Raw genomic sequence first — 22,202 nt, forward strand, 5'->3', positions numbered from 1 at the left:
AAACAATCAACACGCAAGATCACACAAAAATCCACAAATTTGGAGAAGACAGAGTTACTAAATCTTGACTCCAATAACAGAAAAGATCTTACATAACTATAGCTCCATACAAACCAAAATCAGTGTTAATAAAATTTAAAGCTGGAAGTGTGAAGGACTAATAGCCAAGCAGCAATTCCTACTATTTCCTACATTGTCCGCATGTAATCATTATTGACAGCAATATTTCTCAATACTGAGAAAAATAAACTTAGAAATGGACTACTTTGCAAGCTTCACCGTTAGGAATGGTAGGGTAATACTAAGATCAAATTTAAGGGTAGCTATTTAGATGCTAAGATCTATACAAAGTTGTATGGGTGATTTAGTCATGTGGTTATGCGTCAAGATAGGGGTGTTCAAAAGCCTGTCCAAAATGGAAAAATAGACCGAAACAGACCAGATCGAAGAGAACCGATCAGTCTTAGGTCTGAGAAATAAAATTTCCAATTTCCATTTGGGTCAAGTCCAAAACCCATTAAAAGTCAGTTTTGACCGAAGGCATATATTACTTATAATATGTATATTAAACTCTAGGATAATTAATTTTCTACTTCGAAATGTAGGGAGGATAATATGGACCCAATTCACAGAGTAACAGCAAGATAAAGAAGATGGAAATAAGAGAAAGCTTAAGTATTTGACTAAGGATGATTTGAAGATAACGGCTACAAGAAGATTGCTTTAGGGCTACACTACTTCTAGAGAGTAAACTACTGCTAGGCTACAATCACTTCAAAAAATCACATAACATTCTCTGATTGTTCATTCTTATATACCAAGCTCTCCCTAACTAGGTACTATTGCATTAAACTTCTTTGTCTTGTTCTGGCAGAATACCCTTTACCACAATGCTTAGTGGCACATTAAAATTCTTTGTCTTCTTCTTGATTCCCTTGCTGCCCTTCCTGTCCCTTGCTGTTTTGTTTGTGTCTCCTCTCGTACACCTTGATTGGTGGCGGTTGGTGTGCTTTGACTCGTTCCATTGCATCACTCCCCTCCCGGACATTCACCTTGTCCTCAAGGTGGAAGGATGTTCCTACCATAGACAACTTTGAAAGGTGTCATATTGGTAGTAGTGTGAGGGGAGGTATTATAAGAGTACTATGCCCATGGGAGCCATTAAGCCCAAGTTTTCGGTTGGCATGCCACGAAACACTGGAGGTAAGTTTCCAAGCATTTGTTCACCACTTCCGTTTGACCATCTGTTTGTGGGTGGTATGCGGTAGTCCTCTTGAGATTGGTGCCTTGGAGTCAATAAAGCTCCTTCCAAAATATACTCATAAACACCTTGTCTCGATCCGAAACTATGGATGAAGGAAATTCATGTAAGCGAACCACTTCACGCACAAATATGTCACCCACTTTGAGAGCATTAAACGGGTGTTTCAACCCCAAAAAATGACTGTACTTAGACAGCCTATCCACTGCAATCGGAATTGAGTTCACCCACTTCGAGAGTGGTAGTCCCTCGATAAAATCCATGGTGATATCGTCCCAAATCACTTCCGGAATAGGGAGTGGCTGCAATAAACCCGCGCTTGCCTGCTGTGAAGGCTTACTCTAGACCGTGCATTGTCGCACATACTCCCCCATACCTGACCAAAACCACCCTCCTGCCAGCCGCAAGTAGGTTTTTACTTCCCCTTCATGGCCCCCTGTTGGAGTATCATGGTATTCCCAAAGAAGTATGGGAATAAATTTCGAATTTTTGGGAAGAACTATCCTGCTCTTGTACATCACCCAACCACCATCTCCAATGACTACCGTAGCCCATCCAACCAAGTATCCCCCTCCAATTCCTTCTCAAGCTCGGCCCAATCCACTACTTGAGCGGAAATTAAGGCCCCAAATTGTACAGTGGCGCTGCCCTTATGAGAGAGTGCGTTGGCCACTCTATTGGATGGACCGGATTTATGTTGGATCTCAAAATCCATACCCATCAACCTTCTCATACACCATTGATACTCACTTCCCACCTCTCTTTGTTGGGTTAGGAACCTTAGGCTTTGTTGGTCGATCCTAACCACGAAATGCCTCCCTAAAAGATAATGCCGCCACTTGGTCACCGCTAAACTAATAGCCATTAATTCCTTCTCATAGATAGACATTGCTTGATTCCTCACTCCAAAACTTACTATAGTAAGCTACGGGCCTCCTTTGTTGCATCAACACGGCACCAAGCCCAAAACCCGAAGCATCCGTCTCCACCACGAATTCAAGCTGAAAATCCGGCATTCTAACACCGGGGCGGTTGTCCTAGCTGTTTTGAGGGCTGAAAATGCTAAAACTATCTTTCTTCATTTGTGAGGTGAGTGGTCCGGCGATTTGAGCATAGTTAGCCATGAACTTTCGATAATACCCGGTTAGCCCAAGGAACCCACGCAATTCCCTTAAATTTTTGGGCTCTTCCCACTCCACAATTGCCTTCACCTTATCCATGTCCATGGCTACCCCTTCTTCCAAAATCACGTGACCCAAGTATGCTACTTCCCTCCTCCCAAATTCTCACTTCTTTAGGTTCGCATACAATTTATGCTTCGACAATTGCTCCAACACTATCTTCACATGTTCTTTGTGCTCTCCCTCCTCCTTACTACACACAAGAATGTCATCGAAGAACACCAAGACGAACTTCCTCAAGTACGATTTGAATACTTCGTCCATGAGGGATTGGAAAGTCGCTGGTGCATTTGTAAAGCCAAAAGGCATAACAGGAATAAATATTGCCCTTCGTGAGTACAGAATGCCGTATTATGGACATCTTCCGGTCTCACCGTAATTCGGTGATATCCGAGTTTCAAATCCAACTTTGAGAACCATTTAGCCCCATGTAGCTCATCAAGCAACTCATCTACCACCAGAATTGGAAATAATTTAATTGGTCAAAACCCTATAATCGACACAATACCTCCAAGAACCGTCTTTCTTCTTCACAAGAATTACCGGGCTAGAGAAAGGACTTGTTAAGGATTGGATGATCCCAGCTTGCAACATCCCTTGAATCAACTTTTTAATCTCATCTTTTTGTGCTTGGGGTTATCAATATGGTCGTACACTACTGCCGTTTTTTAGAACATTGTTCTGGTGGTGGCAGCCAGCCGACATCTCAAAAACAGCCTGATATTCAAGCAGTAGCTCGGTCGGAAAATTCGGGGGGTGCTGGTGCCTTATCTTGTTCTGTCCCTTCTTTCTCCGGCCTACTCATCTCCATCATTATCCCTTGCCCTTCCTTACACAAGCTCCGTATCATCACCTTCAAGCTGACTTGTGCTGCCTCGAGCAAAGGGTCGCCGGTAAGTGTCATTCCTCCCACCCGAAACTTCATGATATGCGATTTCCAATTGGTGGTTACCGCTCCTAATTTCTCTAAAATTCGCCCCCTCTCGTCATCGGAATTGCCCTCTCACGCACCACCTCTTCCGCAAGGAAGTTATGGGTGGTGTCGGGGTCGATCATTACCACCACCTCGCCTCCTGCCAATTCTTCTCTTAATTTCATGGTTTTGGGATTCGAAATTCCAATTACAGAGCATAGTGATACCTCCGCAACCGTGTCACCACCGTCCTCCACTTCTTCTTCCACCGCCTCCTCGTCCTCCCCATACACTAATAACACACTCATCTTCTTCCTTTTGCACTGATGACCCAGACCCAATTTTTTGTTGCACCGGAAACAAAGTTTTTTCGCCCTCCGTTCTTGTATTTCGGCCTCCGTCAAGCGTCTTTCGGCTTTGGGTGTTGCCTGAGTAACTCGACATATTAACAGTGTAATACCCGAATATTTTATGATTTTATATTATATATATTTTTTTTAAAAAAATAGTTATTTTTATTTATTAAAAAAACTTCTCTAATCTCATATTTTTGTTTTAGAGTTTGGAAAGGTTTAAAACCCTATTTTAATTTAAATAGGACTCTACAATTTTAAACGTATATAAACTATTTTAAACCCTAATAATATTAAGCATTGCCTCCGCTTACTCCAACTTTGTACTCTGCAAAAAAAAAAAAAAAAAAAAAAAAAATTCTCTCGTGTGTTTACTACTTTGGCCGTTAACCATGATGATACAATTCAATCATCAATTGGATTTTCCAAATCAAAGTCAACCCTTGTTTTGGTGCGCATAAATCAAAGTTTTTATACTTGTTGGTTTTATTCGAATTACTCATGTCCAAGTGTCATGGTTCGGGAGTTTGGACCCCGAAACGTGCGGCGCGCTCTAGCCTTTTGGCGGCAAGAACGCTAGCCTTGAGCGGAAGAGGGGCTTGCGAGCACAGAGCAACACAAGCGGGCAATTAAATCAAAGAGCACTCACGTCTATTTGGGCGACGGAGTGCGGGTGGTCGGGGCTTGTGACGACCGATAATTCAAGGCGGGCACAAGCGGGTTCGAACCACGAGTTCTTAGTGCATCAAGTTGGTTTGGAGGGGAGCAATTATGCAAGTAAGACACAATATCTATAAAGGTCTACAAACAAGCATAAGTGCAAAGCAACACTTGGTAGAAGGCTTAAGATTTCATTAATCATTCACCCTCTAAAGAGCTTTAAATGACATACAAGGAGAATCCCTAGTGAACACTGATCTGACAGTAACACAATAATGGGACCTCAAGCTAAGAAAGCATAAACTAAACTCTAGGAAAGCACTTAAAGGGAATCTAATACATCAAAAGGAGTTGGATTCTAACACCAAGGCTAGGTATTGAACAAAGAGCATGGCACACTATTGGTTATGAGTTGAGTAAAGGTTTGTACTATTATTCGAGGTTGAGTTGTTAAAGGTTATTTTCAGAGTACAATGTGTAATGTAGTTTCGAATTACATTATTTAATTGATCTAGTAATGTTAATTATTATATTATACTCTATATTCTGATATGTGGTGATTACTCAGCTTTTGCTGACGTGTGTTGTTTTGTTGTGCTACTTGTGTTTGCGGCCATGTCTTTTTCTTATGGTGGCCTTGCGACGATCTATTTTGGATTTTGTCCTTAATGGTGAGCAGTCAAGTTTGTCTAAACGGGTTAATGAAGTGAACATAGCTAAAGGAGCTCAAGTGTTTCGATTTCGATTAGTCTGTTATAACAAGTTTGTAAAGTTGTATAAATAGCTCACCTAGTTTATTGGGTTGTAATTATTGGGATTTCATAAGCCTTAACACTTAACAGGTTGTCGAGTGTGGCGGTAATACCTCTGATTTAGGTGTATGCTTCCGCAATTTTATTTAAAGGTTGTCTATTTTTCCTTTATTAATTGTTTATTATTAGCTATTAAATCGGGGGTGTTACAAACAGAGGTTGAAGCTTGAGATTCTAAGGGCTTGGTTTAAGTCTTACTAGGCCCAGAAGTGTGATTGGGCACTCCGTAAGTCTAGGTCACTAGATCCATCTGATTTGGGAAGGTTAGGTGAGTTAAATGAGTTTTGGGTTGGCCCAAATTTAAACCCACTCGTTTGATAATTCCTTAATTGGCTGACTGGTTCTTTTCTTCGATCCGACCCGCGAGTTCCATAACACCCTTCAAATGGAATGGGTTCAGCATCCGAAGCTCCGTTTTAATCTCTCCTTTCAATTTATTAATAAACTAAGCCAACATGATGTTCTCTAGGATACCCTCCAATGGGCAGCCAGCTCTATCTACAATACACCTCTACCAAACCTACCTGCTCCATCGCCAACCATTGTTCATATAACGACCCTGTATACAATGGTCTGAACTCATATAACACTCGTACCTTGAGGTCTGGCTGGACCACCGGCCGTCTTTTCTTCTCCCATTGAAACCATTTGAGGCCCCATCCATGGCTACCACCGCCGCTGCGATTTTCTCTCTCAGTAAATTAGTAAAATTCGAAGAACATCTCCGCCCGTAAGATCCAATTACATGGATTCGTCCCTTCAAAGAGAGGCATTTCCAGCTTACGGTGTTTCCAATGGCCGCCACCTCCTCCGACCGCTGCTAGCCTCCACCGGGTTGCCAATTCCACAACTCAAACGGTTCTTCCTCGCCCTGTCCGTCGCCTCTCTAGCCCCTTCTTAGCGTAGTTCGAACCTGGTTCTCTCCTTGGCCATGGTTGCGACTTGCTTCGGCCTCAAGGTTAAGAATGGGTTGAACGATTGGTTGTTGTTGCGGTGGTGGTCTAGTTCCCTGACTAGCCGCCGCCTTTTTCATCTCCTCACAAAACTTGTGATTGTTCTCCCTTTCAATCGCCGCCAACCTGTCATGATCAATCTAGAAACGATCGATTCTATCCTCCAAACGTGTGATGGTTCGGGTTAAAGCCTCTTCCGTCCGCTTCCTCTCCGCCCTCCAGAACTCCGACCACCGCTGCCTACATCGCTCTCTCAATGGTGGCCTCTTGCGATGCTCCTGAGATGAGCCTCCTGTAAGGCGAACATCCCTTCAATGGGTTTCCACCGTTTCAAGTTTATCCTCAACGGCATCAACCCGAGTCATCAAATTACTCACCATGACTGGAACCGCTCTGATGAGAAATTAAATTTCCAATTTCCACTTAGGTCAAGTCCAAAACCCATTAAAAGTCAGTTTTGACCGAAGGCATATATTACTTATAATATGTATATTAAACTCTAGGATAATTAATTTTCTACTTCGAAATGTAGGGAGGATGCTATGGACCCAATTCACAGAGTAACAACAAGATAAAGAAGATGGAAATAAGAGAAAGCTTGAGTATTTGATTAAGGATGATTTGAAGATAACGGCTACAAGAAGATTACTTTAGGGCTTCACTACTTCTAAAGAGTAAACTACTGCTACTGCTAGGCTACAATTACTTCAAAAAATCACATAAAATTCTCTGATTCATTGTTCATTCTTATATATCAAGCTCTCCCTAACAAGGTACTATTGCATTAAACTTCTTTGTCTTGTTGTGGCAAAGTACCCTTTACCACAATGCTTAGTGGAACATTAAAATTCTTTTTCTTCTTCTTGATTCCCTTGATGCCTTTCCTGCCCCTGTGATAAGGAAGGAAGCTCGGAGCTCCTTCAATGGCGGATTTCTGGGTTTGATTAAGAAAGAAGAGAGAGAAACAAAGGAAATTGAGAAGAAGAATTGATTTGTATATTGAATGTGTATTCTGTTATGTTTATTACAATGATTATATTAGTGGAATCCACGTCATCTTTCCACTTACATCTCACCCAATTATTCTAACTAACTCCTTTACTTAACTAACTCTTCCACTAACAATAGTGTTACAGGCTGTAACAAACTATTAACACAACAAAAATATGATTATTTCTATTCATTTACAACTAGCTAATAACAAGTTGTATCATAGCTTCCCCTGTTCAAAAGACTTGACCTTAAGTCTAAGGAATCTGAAAGTCAGGAAAACGCTGTTCAAAAGACTCAGCAGGTTCCCAAGTAGCCTCATATGTAGGAAAACCTTCCTAATGAACAAAGTATTGCACCTGAGCTCTATTCTGGAACTTAACCCCTTTCCTGTCCAAAATAACAGCTGGTTTAATCTCATCTGACCCCACAGTATGTCCTGTCCTTGAAACACCGGAGGAATGTGAGCAACTGAGGGAAGTTGTCCTCGAAATTGTTTAAGCGAAAAGTGTCATGAATCTTAGCTTGAGCGTGCAATTTTAATTTGTATGCCACCTCACCAATGGATGCCAATACTTGGAAAGGACCATAGTACTTATGAGAAAGCTTCTAGTTATTTCTTTTCTGGACAGTATGCTCTCTGTAGGATTGCAGCTTTAACCAGACCCAATCACAAACACTCCTCTGGTTGAGTCTTCATTCTGTTTTGAGCCCTCTCCAAGTGAAATTTAAGCTCAGAAATCATCATTTCTCTTCTTTGCAAACTTCTATCCACCTCATCACCTGCCAAATATGGTAAATGAAGGGGTAGAGGTTGATTATAGACAACCTCATAAGGAGTGAGTTGCAAGGCAGAGTGGTAATAAGTGTTATACCACCATTCTGCTAGGATGCTCTCCAGTCATACACCTCAGATAAGCCTCTAAACACCTGTTAACCACTTCTGTTAACCACCACTTCTGTCTGAGGATGGTAGCAGAAGTAGAAACTCAATTCCATGTAAAGAGAATAGCCCTTTCCAAAACTAACTCAAGAATGGATCTCTGTCACTCACAATTGATCTAGGTCGGCCATGTAATTTGAACACATTATCCAAATAACACTGAGCTACCTAAAAGGGTGAGCAAGAGCCATGAAATGGGCATACTTGCTGAGCCTATCAACCACCACAAAAATAACTTCATTTCCAGCTGACTTTGGCAATCCAGTGATGAAATCCATAAAAATGTCCATCCAAACCTCCACTGGAATTGGTAAAGGCTGTAAATGACCAAGGTAAGCTGCAGTGTCATATTTTGCAGCTTCACAGACAGTACAATTCCTCACAAACTGACTGACTGCTCTAGAAAGACCTTTCCAATAAAACATCTTTCTAACTCCTTTAAGAGTCAACTCCCTACCACTATGTACACTCTCAGGAAAATCATGATGCCAAGAGAGAATTTTGTTTCTTACTTGCATATCAGGACCAACCACAATCTTCCCTTTTCTTCTGAGTAAATTATTTTGCAATTGAAAACCTGGAACTTAATTGTCATCCAACCAGTAACTCTCTCAGAGAATGCAAGTTTGAATCAACCACAGATATTGCCATACACAGAATTTCAGCCCCTTGGACTCTAGATAAGGCATCAGCAGCCACACTGTTTTTGCCACACCTACATGGGATTTCATAGTCAAATACCATTAACTTGTATAGCGAGAATTGTTGAAATGGTGTTGAAATTTTCTAATGTAACTGGGCTCCCAGCCCACCAAATACTGCTCCCATTTTTTAACTGCAAAAACAATTGCTAGCAACTCCTTATCATATACTGACAACTTTTGCCATTTAGGCCCCAAAGCTCTCCTGATAAAAGCTAAGGGATGAATGTCCTGCATCAATACTGCTCCAATTCCAGTTTTAGAGGCATCAATCTCCAAGACAAATTGCTTGTCAAAGTCTGGTATTGCTAAAACTGGAGCTGTAACCATATAGCTTGCTCATTCCAATTAAAGCCATTTTTCTACAACTATCTGTCAATGGCTTGCACAAAAAGGCATAACCCTTGATAAACTTCCTATAATAGCCTATTAAGCCCAAGAAGCTTCTCAGCTCCTTGATATTTGAAGGTACTGCCAGCTACTAATGGCAGCAATCTTCTTAGGATCAGTTTCTACACCATCTTTAATGATGAAATGTCAAGATACTCAACCCTTGATGTGGCAAAAATGCACTTACTCTCCTTGGAAACCATATTATTCTGCTTAAAAAACTTCAGCTAGGTGTTGCCAATGGTCTGCCAAAGACTTGCTGTACACCATTATGTCATAAAAAGACCAAAACACACTTCCTAAGAAGTGGTCAGAAAACAAATTCATCCATCCCAAGCAGGAGCATTAGTTAAACCAAAAGGCATAACTAAAAATTCATAGTGTCCTGTATGGGTTTTGAATGCTATTTTTAATACATCTTCAACTTTAACCCTCATCTAGTGGTATCCTGCCCTCAAATCCAACTTACTAAACACCGTGATGAATTAGTTCATCAATGACTGGAATAGGAAATTTGTTGTTCACTATAGTCAACACAGAGTCTCCAAGTGCCATCTTTCTTTCCCACTAGAACCAAAGGTGAGGCAAAAGGACCCTTTGTTTCAAAGGATACCTGTAAGGCCTAATATTAACAAGTGTACTCCTGGCATCAAGGGAATTGAGTGATCAAAGACTCCCCTCTCAGGTTGTAAGTCTTTAGGCTCTTAAAAAACAACCTCATACTGCTCCTTCAAAGCTGAAAATTCTGAACACTTGAGTTGTCTTGTTCCATTTGCGTTATCACACTCTCCCCTTCTATGACTAACATCAAACAAAGCTGGACACCAGAATCTAACACCTTCCTTGTAGGGCTTCCCTCAATCACAGCCAGCTTCCTAGATGGCAATCCTTTAAGGATGAAATGCTCATTATGCAGATCAAACTCCATCCTTAACTTCTGAAAATCCCAATGAATAGGACCTAATCGTCTCAACCATTGAATACCCAAAACCATGTCACAACTGCCAATGGAATTAACAACACATCGGCATCAAACTCATGACCTTGCATGCCCCAAGTGAAACCTTTACACATTTGTAGACAAGGTATATGATTCCCAACAGCTACAGACACAGTTTGAAAAGGAATTGGACTTAGCTAACACCCCAACTTGCTTGTAACATTGACATCAACAAAGTTATGGGTACTGCCAGAGTCTATCAAAATATATAATCCTTCCCATTCACCTGTCATTTTACTCTCATGGTATGAAAAGACTGATTACCAGCCAAAGCATGGACTGTAATCTGTGGGTCAAATTCAGATTCAGCAACATGGTCAAACTCCTCTTCATCATCTGAGTCCATATCACCAGGAATTTCAACTGTAAAAAGTTGTGGTTTCCTAAACTGACATTTATGCTCCCTGTTACAAGGTTGGTCACCATAGTAACACAACCCTTTAGCTATCTTTTCCCGTCTCACATCTGCTGGAATGTGTTTGTAGGTTCTTGTGTTTGTTTGGGCTTAGGTTGAAGAAGAAGGAAGGGGTTTAGTTCGAGGTGTTGGCAACAAAGGAGGTAAAGTATTGGTTATAGGTTGTTTAGGGGTAAAAGAATACTTGGATTGTTTGTAATGTACAGCAGCAGAAGTGAGAGTTTTTTCCTGCAGCCTCGCATATTCGACAGCCGAGCAATACTAGAGAGCTTAAAGGCTTTAACAAAGGGTTTTACAGCAGGTCTTAAACCACCAATAAAACTCTCAAGGATATAAGAATCAGGTAAACATGGCTATTCATCATCATACTAAGATTCTCAAATTGATCTACATAATCTTCAATTGAACCCATTTGCTGCAATCTATTAAAGTGCTCTACCACATTCATTCCAGAATCATCCTTAAATCTTGCATACAAATCAGCAACAAAATCATTCCAATCAACAACAACAGCTCTCGTAACAGACAAATAATTCATTACCCAATTCTCAGCTTTGTCAATCATGTTTGCAGAAGCTAAATCAACTTTTTGTTCATCTAAAATCTTGAATAGATTGAAATATTTGCAACATTTCTTGACCCAAATCCTAAGATTACTCAATTGAATTTAGGAAATTCCAAATTAGGGTTCATACCTAAGGTCCTATTCAAGTCGTCTGAAGAAGACGAAGGAGAAGAGGAATCAGTACAAGATGATGAAGAAGGAGCAACTCTCTTAGCTCGAATCGACTGCATCAACTTCATTATTTCCTCCATTCATTGATCGATTTTGAAATTTTGTTCGTCGAGTCATTTTTCCAAGTTCTTGATGTGAACTTCCATTGCTGCTACTCGTTTCATTAATGGCGGAGGCGCCAGAATCTCTTACTGATAGAAACAGTAAGAATGATGTGATACCAATGATAAGGAAGGAAGCTCAGAGCTCCTTTAATGGCGGATTTCTGGGTTTGATTGAGAAAGAAGAGAGAGAAACCGAGCAAATTGAGAAGAAGAATTGATTTGTGTATTGAATGTGTATTCTGTTATGTTTATTACAATGATTATATTAGTGGAATCCACGTCATCTTTCCACTCACATTTCACCCAATTATTCTAACTAACTCCTTTAATTAACTAACTCTTCCACTAACAACAGTGTTACAGGCTGTAACAAACTATTAACACAACAAAAACATGATTATTTCTATTCATTTACAACTAGCTAATAACAAGTTGTATCACCCTGTCCCTTGCTGTTTTGTTTGTGTCTCCTCTCATACACCTTGATTGGTGGTGGTTGGTGTGCTTCAACTCGTTCCATTGCAGAGGATTACTATATTATAAACTAATTCATTTAAGTTTCCAAAATAGGCATTAAACAATTATATGCAGAGTGCAGACTGCAGAGAGACAATCGCCAGCCTGGCAGGTGAACATAGCGTAGTCTTTGGTGAGCTAAACCATCATAGATTTCAGAAGTTTTCAGTTTACTCAAGAAGACGACAGAAGCAGAGAAAGACAATTGATTTTCCATGTCATTATTTAAAGAATAATCATGCTGGCTAATGCAACTAGGTTAGGACACTTTCCTTGTACAGCCAACAAGGATTATCAGATTTCAAACATTGAATAGCAGAAAATTTACAGAGGGAATATTATTAATCTGCACCGATGTGATTAGGTATCTGTGGAAACTTCACCTGGGAGCTTGACTCAATATTGAGTAATTTATGGAGATGACCGACACTACCACCCTGTAAACCAAAGTGCTAACTGATCAGTACAGCTTAATTCTATAAATCATGCAAACCCTAGACCAAAAAGAAACCACATATGTATTGTCAAAACACACAACACATCAGCATGAGGTATTGACAGGGTACCTGGAAAACTCGGCAAGCATAGTTCAGTCCATTTGTTGCTGGCTGTAGCACAGTACTTCCGACCTGTATTAATTCAAATGATAAACAATATATTAATAAATTAATAAATAAACCTACAACGGGAAAGCTAAAACTAAAAACTTCTTGTACTCACTTGAGTCATAGGTGTTCCATTGTCAGTATTTAGAAGCATTCCAGAATCAGGCACAACCTCAAAAAGGTTAGCCCGGTTGTCTTCATGGAAAAAGCCAGGCTTTGCACTATATACGAAAACATCAAATCATTGGTATAAATGCCACAGAACCAATAATATAGGAATAATAGATTTCAAGTAAGCCAAAACTACTTACTTAATTGACCAAATAATGAGTATGTCCCTTTCTTAATTTACAAGGTATCCAGTGGTCAAAATTCAGGTATATATTAGTCAAAGAATGCTTGGTTTCATTAATGTTATGTGCAGTTTTTTTTATTTTTTTTTTTATTAGTTCCATCTTCTACTTTCATAACCCTTTAACATGGATTGTTCACATACGTCTTTAACTTGAATAGTTATCATACCTCTTTAACTCAAATTATTATCATAGCCTTTCATCTTCTAATTTCACACTATATATTTATATACCATAAATTCATTAGCTTCCAATTTAATGATTGGAAATATTCTCACTTTATATATCACAAATATTCTCACTTTATATATCTAAGCACATTAGATTTTTTTTTTATTTTTTTTTTTAATAATCGAAGCACATTAGAAATATCGTATACTTTTTAAAATTTTAAATATTACTAAATAAAAATTTAATATGGTATTGTCATTTTATGAAGTTACATGACCCTTAAAAACAGTAGAAGAGCATAGTGCATAATTTTGTTCAATTGCACAGTAACAAAACAATGATGCATACTCATTTTGAAGGCAACAGAAAAGATGAAGAAAATTTTGAGAAGAAATTATAAATATAACCTGCCAGTAATAATGACATCAAAATACTTTAGCCAATCAAAACTGAGAGGTGCACTTCCATTTCCAGTTCCTTTCCGACAGAGAAAATTCATCACAACATTCGTGTAGTCCCACAAACTGGAAAAAGTAATAAACAGATGTCATGAAAACAGAACAAGTGACTAAACATACCGCATACCAAGGTTTCCTCCCACTTTTAATCTTTTTACTTGTAAGCATGGGAATGATAAGATCTGTATGTCAATAGATTCAGAGGAAAAATATATGACGTATGCATGATATCATACATTGCAGGTATTTCTTGTATCCACTTTTTCTAGTCCCAAATTGATTTGTGTTCCTTAAATTCATAGGGGTAACTTTACTTTTCATTGGGATCACTATGACCAATTGAGCACCTCATGAAACTTGTTGTAAAACCATCTCATCCCGCATACAAATATATAATAATGAGGGTAATTTGATAGGTTACATAAAGCCTAACTGCATTACATCACAGAATTAGAAGTTCTTGCAAAACATGACAAACAAATATCACTCAAAAAATAGAGGAACAACAATATCAAGTTTATCAGTTCAGATAGCTTAGGAAGCAAATAATGACTGGGGGTAGCATTTTAAAAAATGAGCTGTAAGAAAGCGCCTATGAAGCAAATTATCGACTGTTGAAAATGTAAAGGGTTATTGGAAATGTGTTTGTTGACATTTGTGAGGTGTCTCAAAATGCCAAAGGTGTTTAATACAAAATTGCTGGAAACAGAGGCTAATAAAAAAAATTTAAAAAAAAAAAAAAAAGGTTGTCTATGGAGAAAATCCTACGTAGTATTAAATTATGCTAAACAGGCGTCAAAAAAGCCTACCTCTCTCTCCCTGTACTCCCATTCTCTCTTCTTTATACAGGGTTCATCCTATAATAGGAATATTGCCGGAAAACAATAAAAAACAACTATGGCCTATGGCTTTATGACAATGGTTTGTGATGTGTGAGGGCTTGGCTTCAGCAGCACTAACAAGGTCTTTACATCAAAGGCAAAACATATATTCTACAACAAGAGAAAGTAAAAGTTTTAGGCCACATTTATTTCGACGAACAACATATTCTTAAAAAAAATTATTAACCTTTTTTTACTGTTTGGTTTGTAATGGCAGAAAATAATTATCCCAAAGGTGGAAAATAGTTTTCCCAAGAGTGGAAAACATTTGTTATTTTTACATTCCTCCTTACTACTAAGTCCTAACATCATTTTTATCCTCCCTCAAAATCCCATTCAATTTCCCTCTAAATTTTTTTGTAAGGAAACAAAGGAACACTAGTTCACAATTAAGTTTTCTAGTAAAAAAAATTGTTTTCCATTTACATTTTTCCTGAAAATGCTTTCTATTAAAATAAACGAAGGCTTAGAGTAAAAACAAAGCATAGGGCATAGGATGGTCAAACAAAATAAGGGGTGATTAAGAGTTACAGAATACTCTAGAAGATAACAAAACATAGGACACATGATAGAGATACAAAAAGAAAACAGAGGGGGAATTACAAGTATTAGAATACTCTAACAAAAAGGACAATTGGCCTTTATTTTTTCCTAATAATAAACTCTAATTAAAAAGTTGGTAAAATAGTTTATTTCATATTTAAGAATAACTTTTTCAAGGTGATCAGATGATGTAGGAAAACGAAAAAATATACATCTTTTTAGTATTAGTTTCACATATCCTACTATCTTTAACATGCCACATCTGCATTTCTGTTTCCATGCTATGCAGCATATAGCCAGCTAGCGAAGACAAAATCCACATTTCCTTAATAATTAGGACATTAATAATAACTTCAAGACCTCAGTATTTTATTATTCTGACAGCTTATTAACTTTATAATCTATTTAAGATAGGAACTATTACCTATTTGTCACCAAAAAGGTTGAACGACCTGAATCTCTAAGCATTTCTAGCATCGGTACGATTGAAGTATCATCAATAATGTACCTGATACACAAGTGGCAGCAGCAAATTACTCAGAACAAGTCCATAGGAAGGCAAGCGCAGTTTGATTTATTTTTAAAGGCATGCGTAAAATACTAAGCTGCAATAATTACAAAGTAAAACATAAAATATAACTCTGACAATATACAGAGGTTTCTGCAAAAAAGTAACTTCCTCAGCCTACAATTATACAGATACCCTCTCATAAGGTTGATTTTCTTTCTCTATTAAAAATCTTAAAGGTGAAGCAGAGCCTAGGACACAAGATTATTAAAGCACCATTAAAGGCCATTTCGTCAATCAGCCTGTTTTGTCCATCAGTAATAATCACCAAGGCCGCCGTAAGGAAAAACAAAAGTTTCAGGTTAGAAAAACATAATGAATAACTTTGTTTTACTAATGTGTTTGGTTGGGTTATTTTTTAAATTGATTTTCCCCGTTATCACCTTTGCTTTTCCAATGGACCCCGCTAGCTAGATTAAAATAAATAAAAAAAAGTGGGGGACTTCACGTAAAAAGAGGCACCACCTGATTCTCCAAAAAGTAAGACATAGGTGGAGCAACGGAAGGGCTTGGAGTCCCCAACCATACAAATCTCATTGATCATCCTATGCCAGGAAACAACCACATATTTTAACAAAAAGCTCCATAGAATGGAACCATGAATCAGATAAGTTCCCACACAATCCCAATTAGATGCTCTGCGTCATTTATTTCTACCAACAATAAGTTTTTCAACCCTAATGCCTCTCGGCTACCATAAATAAATGCATCTGTGGATGATCTCGATAAGAGACATTAAGAGCACGCACAATATGCCATATTCGGCCCATGCAAGGAAATACTTTATCATATAGCATTGAGCATACCTAAAAATTCAATCCTTAATACAGCTACTATACAAAATAATGAAGAGCCAAAGGAGCATCTTACTAGAAAAATATTAATTATATTAAAATTGAAACCTTTTAATTTATTTGATACTACCTAGGGTTTGTTTGTTATCGTTCTTTTTTTACTTTTTAAAAAATAAAAAACCAAAAAACATGAAACTAGAAAAGGTGGTTTTCACTTTTATGTTGTATGTCTTATTAATTGCCATGATTTCAATAAGTTAGACGAATTTTAGATTTCTTTTATATGGGTTGTGTTTGGTAAACAACTTATTTGAGCAAAATTAGCTTATTTGACCAATATTAGCTTATTGACTATTAAATAAGCTAATTCAAGAGGTTTGTTGGTAAGCTTATTTGAAGAACTTATTCCACTAAATAAGCTCTTTTTGAAAAAGCTCATTTTAGGAGCTTTTTCAATTAGCTTATTCATTAATTATTGTGAAATGACACTTATAACCTCATTTAATTTAAAATCCTGTCTAAACTAACTACCCCACAATTAGCTTATTGGTCATTTCACATACTCAGTCACCTTTAAGCTATCAGCTATTTACCAAACACTTTTATACAATCAGCTAATAAAATAAGTTAGTCAAATCAGTTAATACAATCAGCTAGTCAAAATCAGCTAACATAATCAGCTTCAGCTTTCAGCTTTAAGCTATTTACCAAACACGGCCATGATACATCATGACTTTAAAAAATAAAAAATTAAAAACTGCAGTAATACCAAACAGTCCCTAAGTTATTTTAAAAGTTTCAAATGTTTCAACTCATCTGAATTTTTATTGCATTAAAAAAACAAATTTGAGAGCATGCACATAATATGTACAGATATTGATATAAGATTCCTGTTTCCGGCCTAATTTGGACATAAAGCATGGAATGAACAAAATTTTCCCAAGTACATCAATAACGCTTAGTTAAAATTTGCTCTTTTTGAAGTAAAAATTCTAAGTTCCTGAATCCTGCTGACATAAGCCTCACTGGAGACAGTTTCTTTTCTGGAATGAATTTCCTTATATGGAGCTGATTAGGTTCTTAGGAAACCTGTGTGTTCCCATTAACTTCACTAAGCACTTGCAGCTTCACTACCTTGCAATGACACAGGTAGAAACAAGTTTTCTACAATAATGACAAAATGCCAGACTATTCACATGTTCACCCTGCAGCCCCACCACCCCCCCCCCCTCCTCTCCTGAAACCCCTAAGATCACTCCTACAGGTACAAACCAACAATTCATTGCAGCAAATATATTTCCATAAGCTCGACACAGTCAAAAGCAAAAGAACATTAGCATACAAGATAACAAAGGTCAGGCAGAAAAAAAAAAAATTCATAAATCCTACTAATACCAAATATTTAAGGAGTAAAAGTTTTGGGGCTGAGATGGATCCTTTCAACAACTTCAACTTATAGAAAAAAATAAGACAATATATAACCTTTCAGGATCTTTGGCAACCATCTGCTTTAAGGTCCCATCACGATGACACAGATCAACAGCAGCTCTAACATCCTTGTACATACGAGCATAACTGCAGACAATGTCCAAAAACATTTTATACAATCAAAAGTAGCTAAGTTTCATAAATTCTTTCTCAACACCAGGTCCAGAATCGCGCACACACAACTAAAAATGTCCGTAAACTTACTCAGCTCCTGCTGGGACTCTTCCAGGATTTTTGTCCTTGAAATCAACTAGCTGTGCAAATAAATAGGTCTCTGCTAAGGAAAAGAGTGTATCGATGAGGGCGTAGTCAGGCTCGTCAAAGGAATCTCTTGTCAAAGTATTCCCGTAAGTTTCAACTTTTTCTTCTTTAGACATCTCTCTAAAGCCATGGTATGCTACTTTCACGTATTTATGTCGATCCATCTGCAATAGAGTAAGGTCAAATACCACTTCAATGTGCAACACAACGTATTAAACCCATTCCAATGCAATTTACCTTCAAAATATTGCCTCTCTTTTTATCAAGAACCAAACCTCTAACCATGTACTTTGAATCAAAAGACCACTGCAACAGCTGCAAGGAAATGACAATTGTATGACAACTTGTTACACTCAATTTATACCATAGTTAACGGAAACCAAAAAGAACATGCCATAGGGGAAAAAAAGCCATATGGGGTCTCGTTAAATTCGTCTCAATGTACGCTTTCTAAAAATCAAACTTATTTTACAAGTATTATTTCCTATTGATAATTGAAGATATTGATGTTTGAAATCATGCATTAGCACATGTGCCTAAACAAAAGTGTCAGCGAATATGGACAGAGGAAGTATTTGACAAGGATAAGGAGTTCATGCACCCATATTAATTATTTTATCTTTACTAGCAATTTGCTTTAGACACAACCTTTCAACAAAATCAGTCAAAAGATATGCATTTAGAAACTGAAGTCAAAACCGATTAGTGTCAAATCCCTAACTTCAACATAATGATCCTTATTACGCGCTATGGGTGAAAAAGCTACTTAAATAGAACAAGCACTAACAAAGCCAAATGTCTTCTTTCAAAAAAAAAAGAAAAAAAAAAAGGAAGAAGAAGAAGAAAAAGAAAAAGAAAAAAAGCATATATCTCTATTTAACCCTTAATCCACCAACCCTATATTTTAATGTGGAGAAGATAATAAAAGAGGCACATCTGTACAATAGATGAATTATTCCAAAATCAATTTTTCAAAATCAAAATGTACTTATCCAAAGCAGCTCTAGGATGTATATCTAGAAATTCTACACCAAGACAGGAAAGAAACCTAATCCAGGATACCACACTGGATGTAAAATGATACAGAGGGAACTTCCAAAGTAAATAGCATCTAAGGAGCATACCAAAGCCCCTTGCGATCCCCAAATATCAGTCTCACGTTTCCATACCCACCAAGGCTTACAGGCTTCCAGCCATCAGCAAAATAAAGCACCATTCAATAACATAGATAAAATGGCAGTTGGTAACACCACACTCAAAAGGATTTTCACACCCACTAATCTGAGAGAGTGAGAGGACAAGACTAAGAGAAGACATTGGTGATATAACATTCAGTGATCACAGTGCACAATATTTAGAACAAAGAAAAAATAAAACTGCAATTCTTTCCACATATAAAAATACTGGCAACAATACAAGTTTACACTTAAGTACAATTTCTTAAGTTTAACAAGTGATGTTTAAATTATTTCCTTTCATTCTTCCTGATGAATAGTATCAACCAAAAAAATTTGGTAAAGAAAGCTTATTATACATAGCATAATTAATTTAGTAATCACTCAGGATTAGGCAAATACATTTTTACAGACAATAGAGACAGAATAATCCCTATGTCTAATATCTTTAATTTATAATTTCTATAATAAGGTGAAGCCTTTGTTAAAAATAGACAAATTAGATTACTCAGAGATATATGAAATAATAGCCTAGCAAGAGTGCAATCAAAACTTGTACAAATCAGTCCCAAGCGGTAGTTTCTGCCACAAAAAAACTACTGGAGACATAACAGCTTTATTGATAAGTAGAAACATGAAATGCCCAAAGTTGCAGAAAATGGACGTCAAAATCTGCCTCACAAAAACAACTAATAAAAAACTTCAGACAAACCTCAGGAGGATATCCCAAGTCAAACACAAGCTTCTTAATGGTCCCTTCATATGCAAGGGATTCAAATGTCTCTGGCTTGTACTGTGCTAAAGTATAGTCCATATCAAACCCAACAGCAACAATACTTTTCATGTTCAAGGATCTATTGCAAAAAATTTGTTTTCCCAGCGGAACGTTAAGGTTATCTCCGCCTGATGTGGAAGACCAGATACATGGACTTTGACCAACCTCACTTTGAAATCGTGCTTCTTTGTACTGTTCAGCAGTCACATTCCCATCCATTGGAGAACCACTGCGCAGCTTACAAGATCCTGATAAGAATCAAAGATAATAATAAAATCAGGCAATATGACAGATCAATAGCCATAAAAGATGAACAGCCTATAAGAGCAAAAATAGTATAACTTGATACAACAAAGCCAAATTTAAATTCAATAATCTCAAAAATCAAATGTACTTTGAAATGATAATTCAATAAACAATATTAAAACATTCTATCCAATGTCATAATTTCCTCAATCCCCGAAAGACTCATTTTACCTTCAATCACTTCCTCCAAACTTTCTAAGGTCTTCTCCATCCATCACTTTGCCACTCTTCAAGCCTACTTACTAAAGCCTCACTCATTCTCTGTCTTAAATGGCCAAAGCATCTTAGGCTATTCTCACACATCGTGTTCTCAATAGATGAAACCCCTATTTTCTTACTGTCCATCTCAATCCTAAACAGATCCCTTCTTGTATGGCTGCACATACAACACCAATTTCTTAAAAAAGCTCTCACTTTATGAGAAACCCTTGCCTTCTGGATAATTTTGGCCACCAAAAAAATCTGGAAACTGAAATGTTTGGGTCAAGCAAAAAGGAAACGAGTAAAAGACCCTAATTGTAATACCCGAATATTTTATGATTAATATTTTATATTTATATAATAGATTTATATTATAAAATAAGTAATTTTTAATTATCCTTAACTTTCCATAGTTTGATTTTTATACTTTGGAAAGTATAAAACCTAAGTTTATATCTTATAGGACTCTTGTTGTTTACGAAACTATAAATACTCCTTATTCCCTAATTAATTTCAGCTTTGCCTCCACTCCAATTGATCTTTTGTAGCTAAACCAATTTCCTCAAATTTCTTTCGCAGATTATTGTACTTTTGCACCAATTCCTTTGCAATGCAAAGCAACAATTGGATTTTATACAATCCAAGTCAACCCATCATTGTAATCTAATCATGCGAGTAGCAAATATACGCCCATACATAATTTCATTACCACCATCATGCTGCTGACCAATTACTACAGCTAGGACTTTGCAATTCATTTCTTTTGTCGAGGAATTGTTTCCGGAAGGTAATCACACTGATCTTCTTTGGAGTTGTTTGTATAACTGTTTTATATTATTATTGTATGATTTGCTATTCTTATGCTTGAGTTTAATTTATATGTATGATTAATGTATACAATTTTATTATTTGATCATATTTAATTTTCTTATTATTATTGTTTTATATGATTGATCTTGTAAATATGCTAGGTTAATGTTGTTGTTCGAGGAAGTATTGTTTTGAGGTTTAGAGTTATTAATGCAGAGTATTATTTTTAGGTTGTGAGTTAATTAATTTTGGGTACTAGTTTGATTGCCCTAAGAGTTGAGATATTTATAAATTGAATTATTATATTATTTGGGAATATGTGCCATTGTTAAGATATTATCTATTAGTTGTGAATGATTATTTGATCGATGTATGAGATCAAAAGGTTGAGAATTATATTTTGTTCTTGGTTTAAGACTCGGCGATTATTACCTTAGTCCTTGGCATAGTGGTAAGGAGATGATAATCATCCGTTAAGAATGAGGTACAGTCTTTATTTATTATTTTCTATGGTCCCCTATAGTGGGATTTGGCCCACATGTGGTATGATTCAAGGTGTTTTCTAGTTATTGAAAGTATTCAAGTTTTTTATATACTTATTGGTTTGTTATTCAAATTACTCATGTCCAAGCCTAGGTATAGAACTAAGAGCACGACACACTTATGTGATACATGAGTTAATTGAGTAAAAGATCATATTATTATTCGAGGTTGGATTTGACAAAGGTTGCTTCCAGAGTACAATGTGTAATGTAGTTTTAAACTGCATTATTTAATTGAGCTAGTAATGCTGATTATCCTATTATTCTTTGTACTATGATATGTGATTATTACTTGGCTTTTTGGTGACGTGTGTATTGTTTTGTTGTGCTACATGTGTTTGCG

The 22,202-nt window shown here is 37.1% G+C and overlaps 1 protein-coding gene across 2 annotated transcripts in view; it reads right to left on the bottom strand.

Annotated features, from left to right (window-relative positions):
• Positions 1 to 22,202, bottom strand: part of LOC110684602 (5'-nucleotidase domain-containing protein 4-like) — a 39,597-nt gene that overhangs the window by 13,886 nt on the left and 3,509 nt on the right. For both annotated transcript variants that reach the window (XM_021861048.1, XM_021861042.1), the window contains exons 2-10: positions 19,938 to 20,248; positions 18,288 to 18,365; positions 17,994 to 18,214; positions 17,784 to 17,876; positions 15,364 to 15,447; positions 13,465 to 13,581; positions 12,649 to 12,754; positions 12,495 to 12,557; positions 12,312 to 12,365 (exon numbers count right to left, since the gene is read on the bottom strand). In XM_021861048.1, the coding sequence (XP_021716740.1) occupies positions 12,312 to 12,365; positions 12,495 to 12,557; positions 12,649 to 12,754; positions 13,465 to 13,581; positions 15,364 to 15,447; positions 17,784 to 17,876; positions 17,994 to 18,214; positions 18,288 to 18,365; positions 19,938 to 20,248 (1,127 nt within the window). The remainder of the gene's footprint in view (positions 1 to 12,311; positions 12,366 to 12,494; positions 12,558 to 12,648; positions 12,755 to 13,464; positions 13,582 to 15,363; positions 15,448 to 17,783; positions 17,877 to 17,993; positions 18,215 to 18,287; positions 18,366 to 19,937; positions 20,249 to 22,202) is intronic.

This window comes from Chenopodium quinoa, unplaced genomic scaffold, assembly GCF_001683475.1.
Source record: "Chenopodium quinoa cultivar QQ74 unplaced genomic scaffold, ASM168347v1, whole genome shotgun sequence".
Classification (NCBI taxonomy): domain Eukaryota; kingdom Viridiplantae; phylum Streptophyta; class Magnoliopsida; order Caryophyllales; family Amaranthaceae; genus Chenopodium; species Chenopodium quinoa.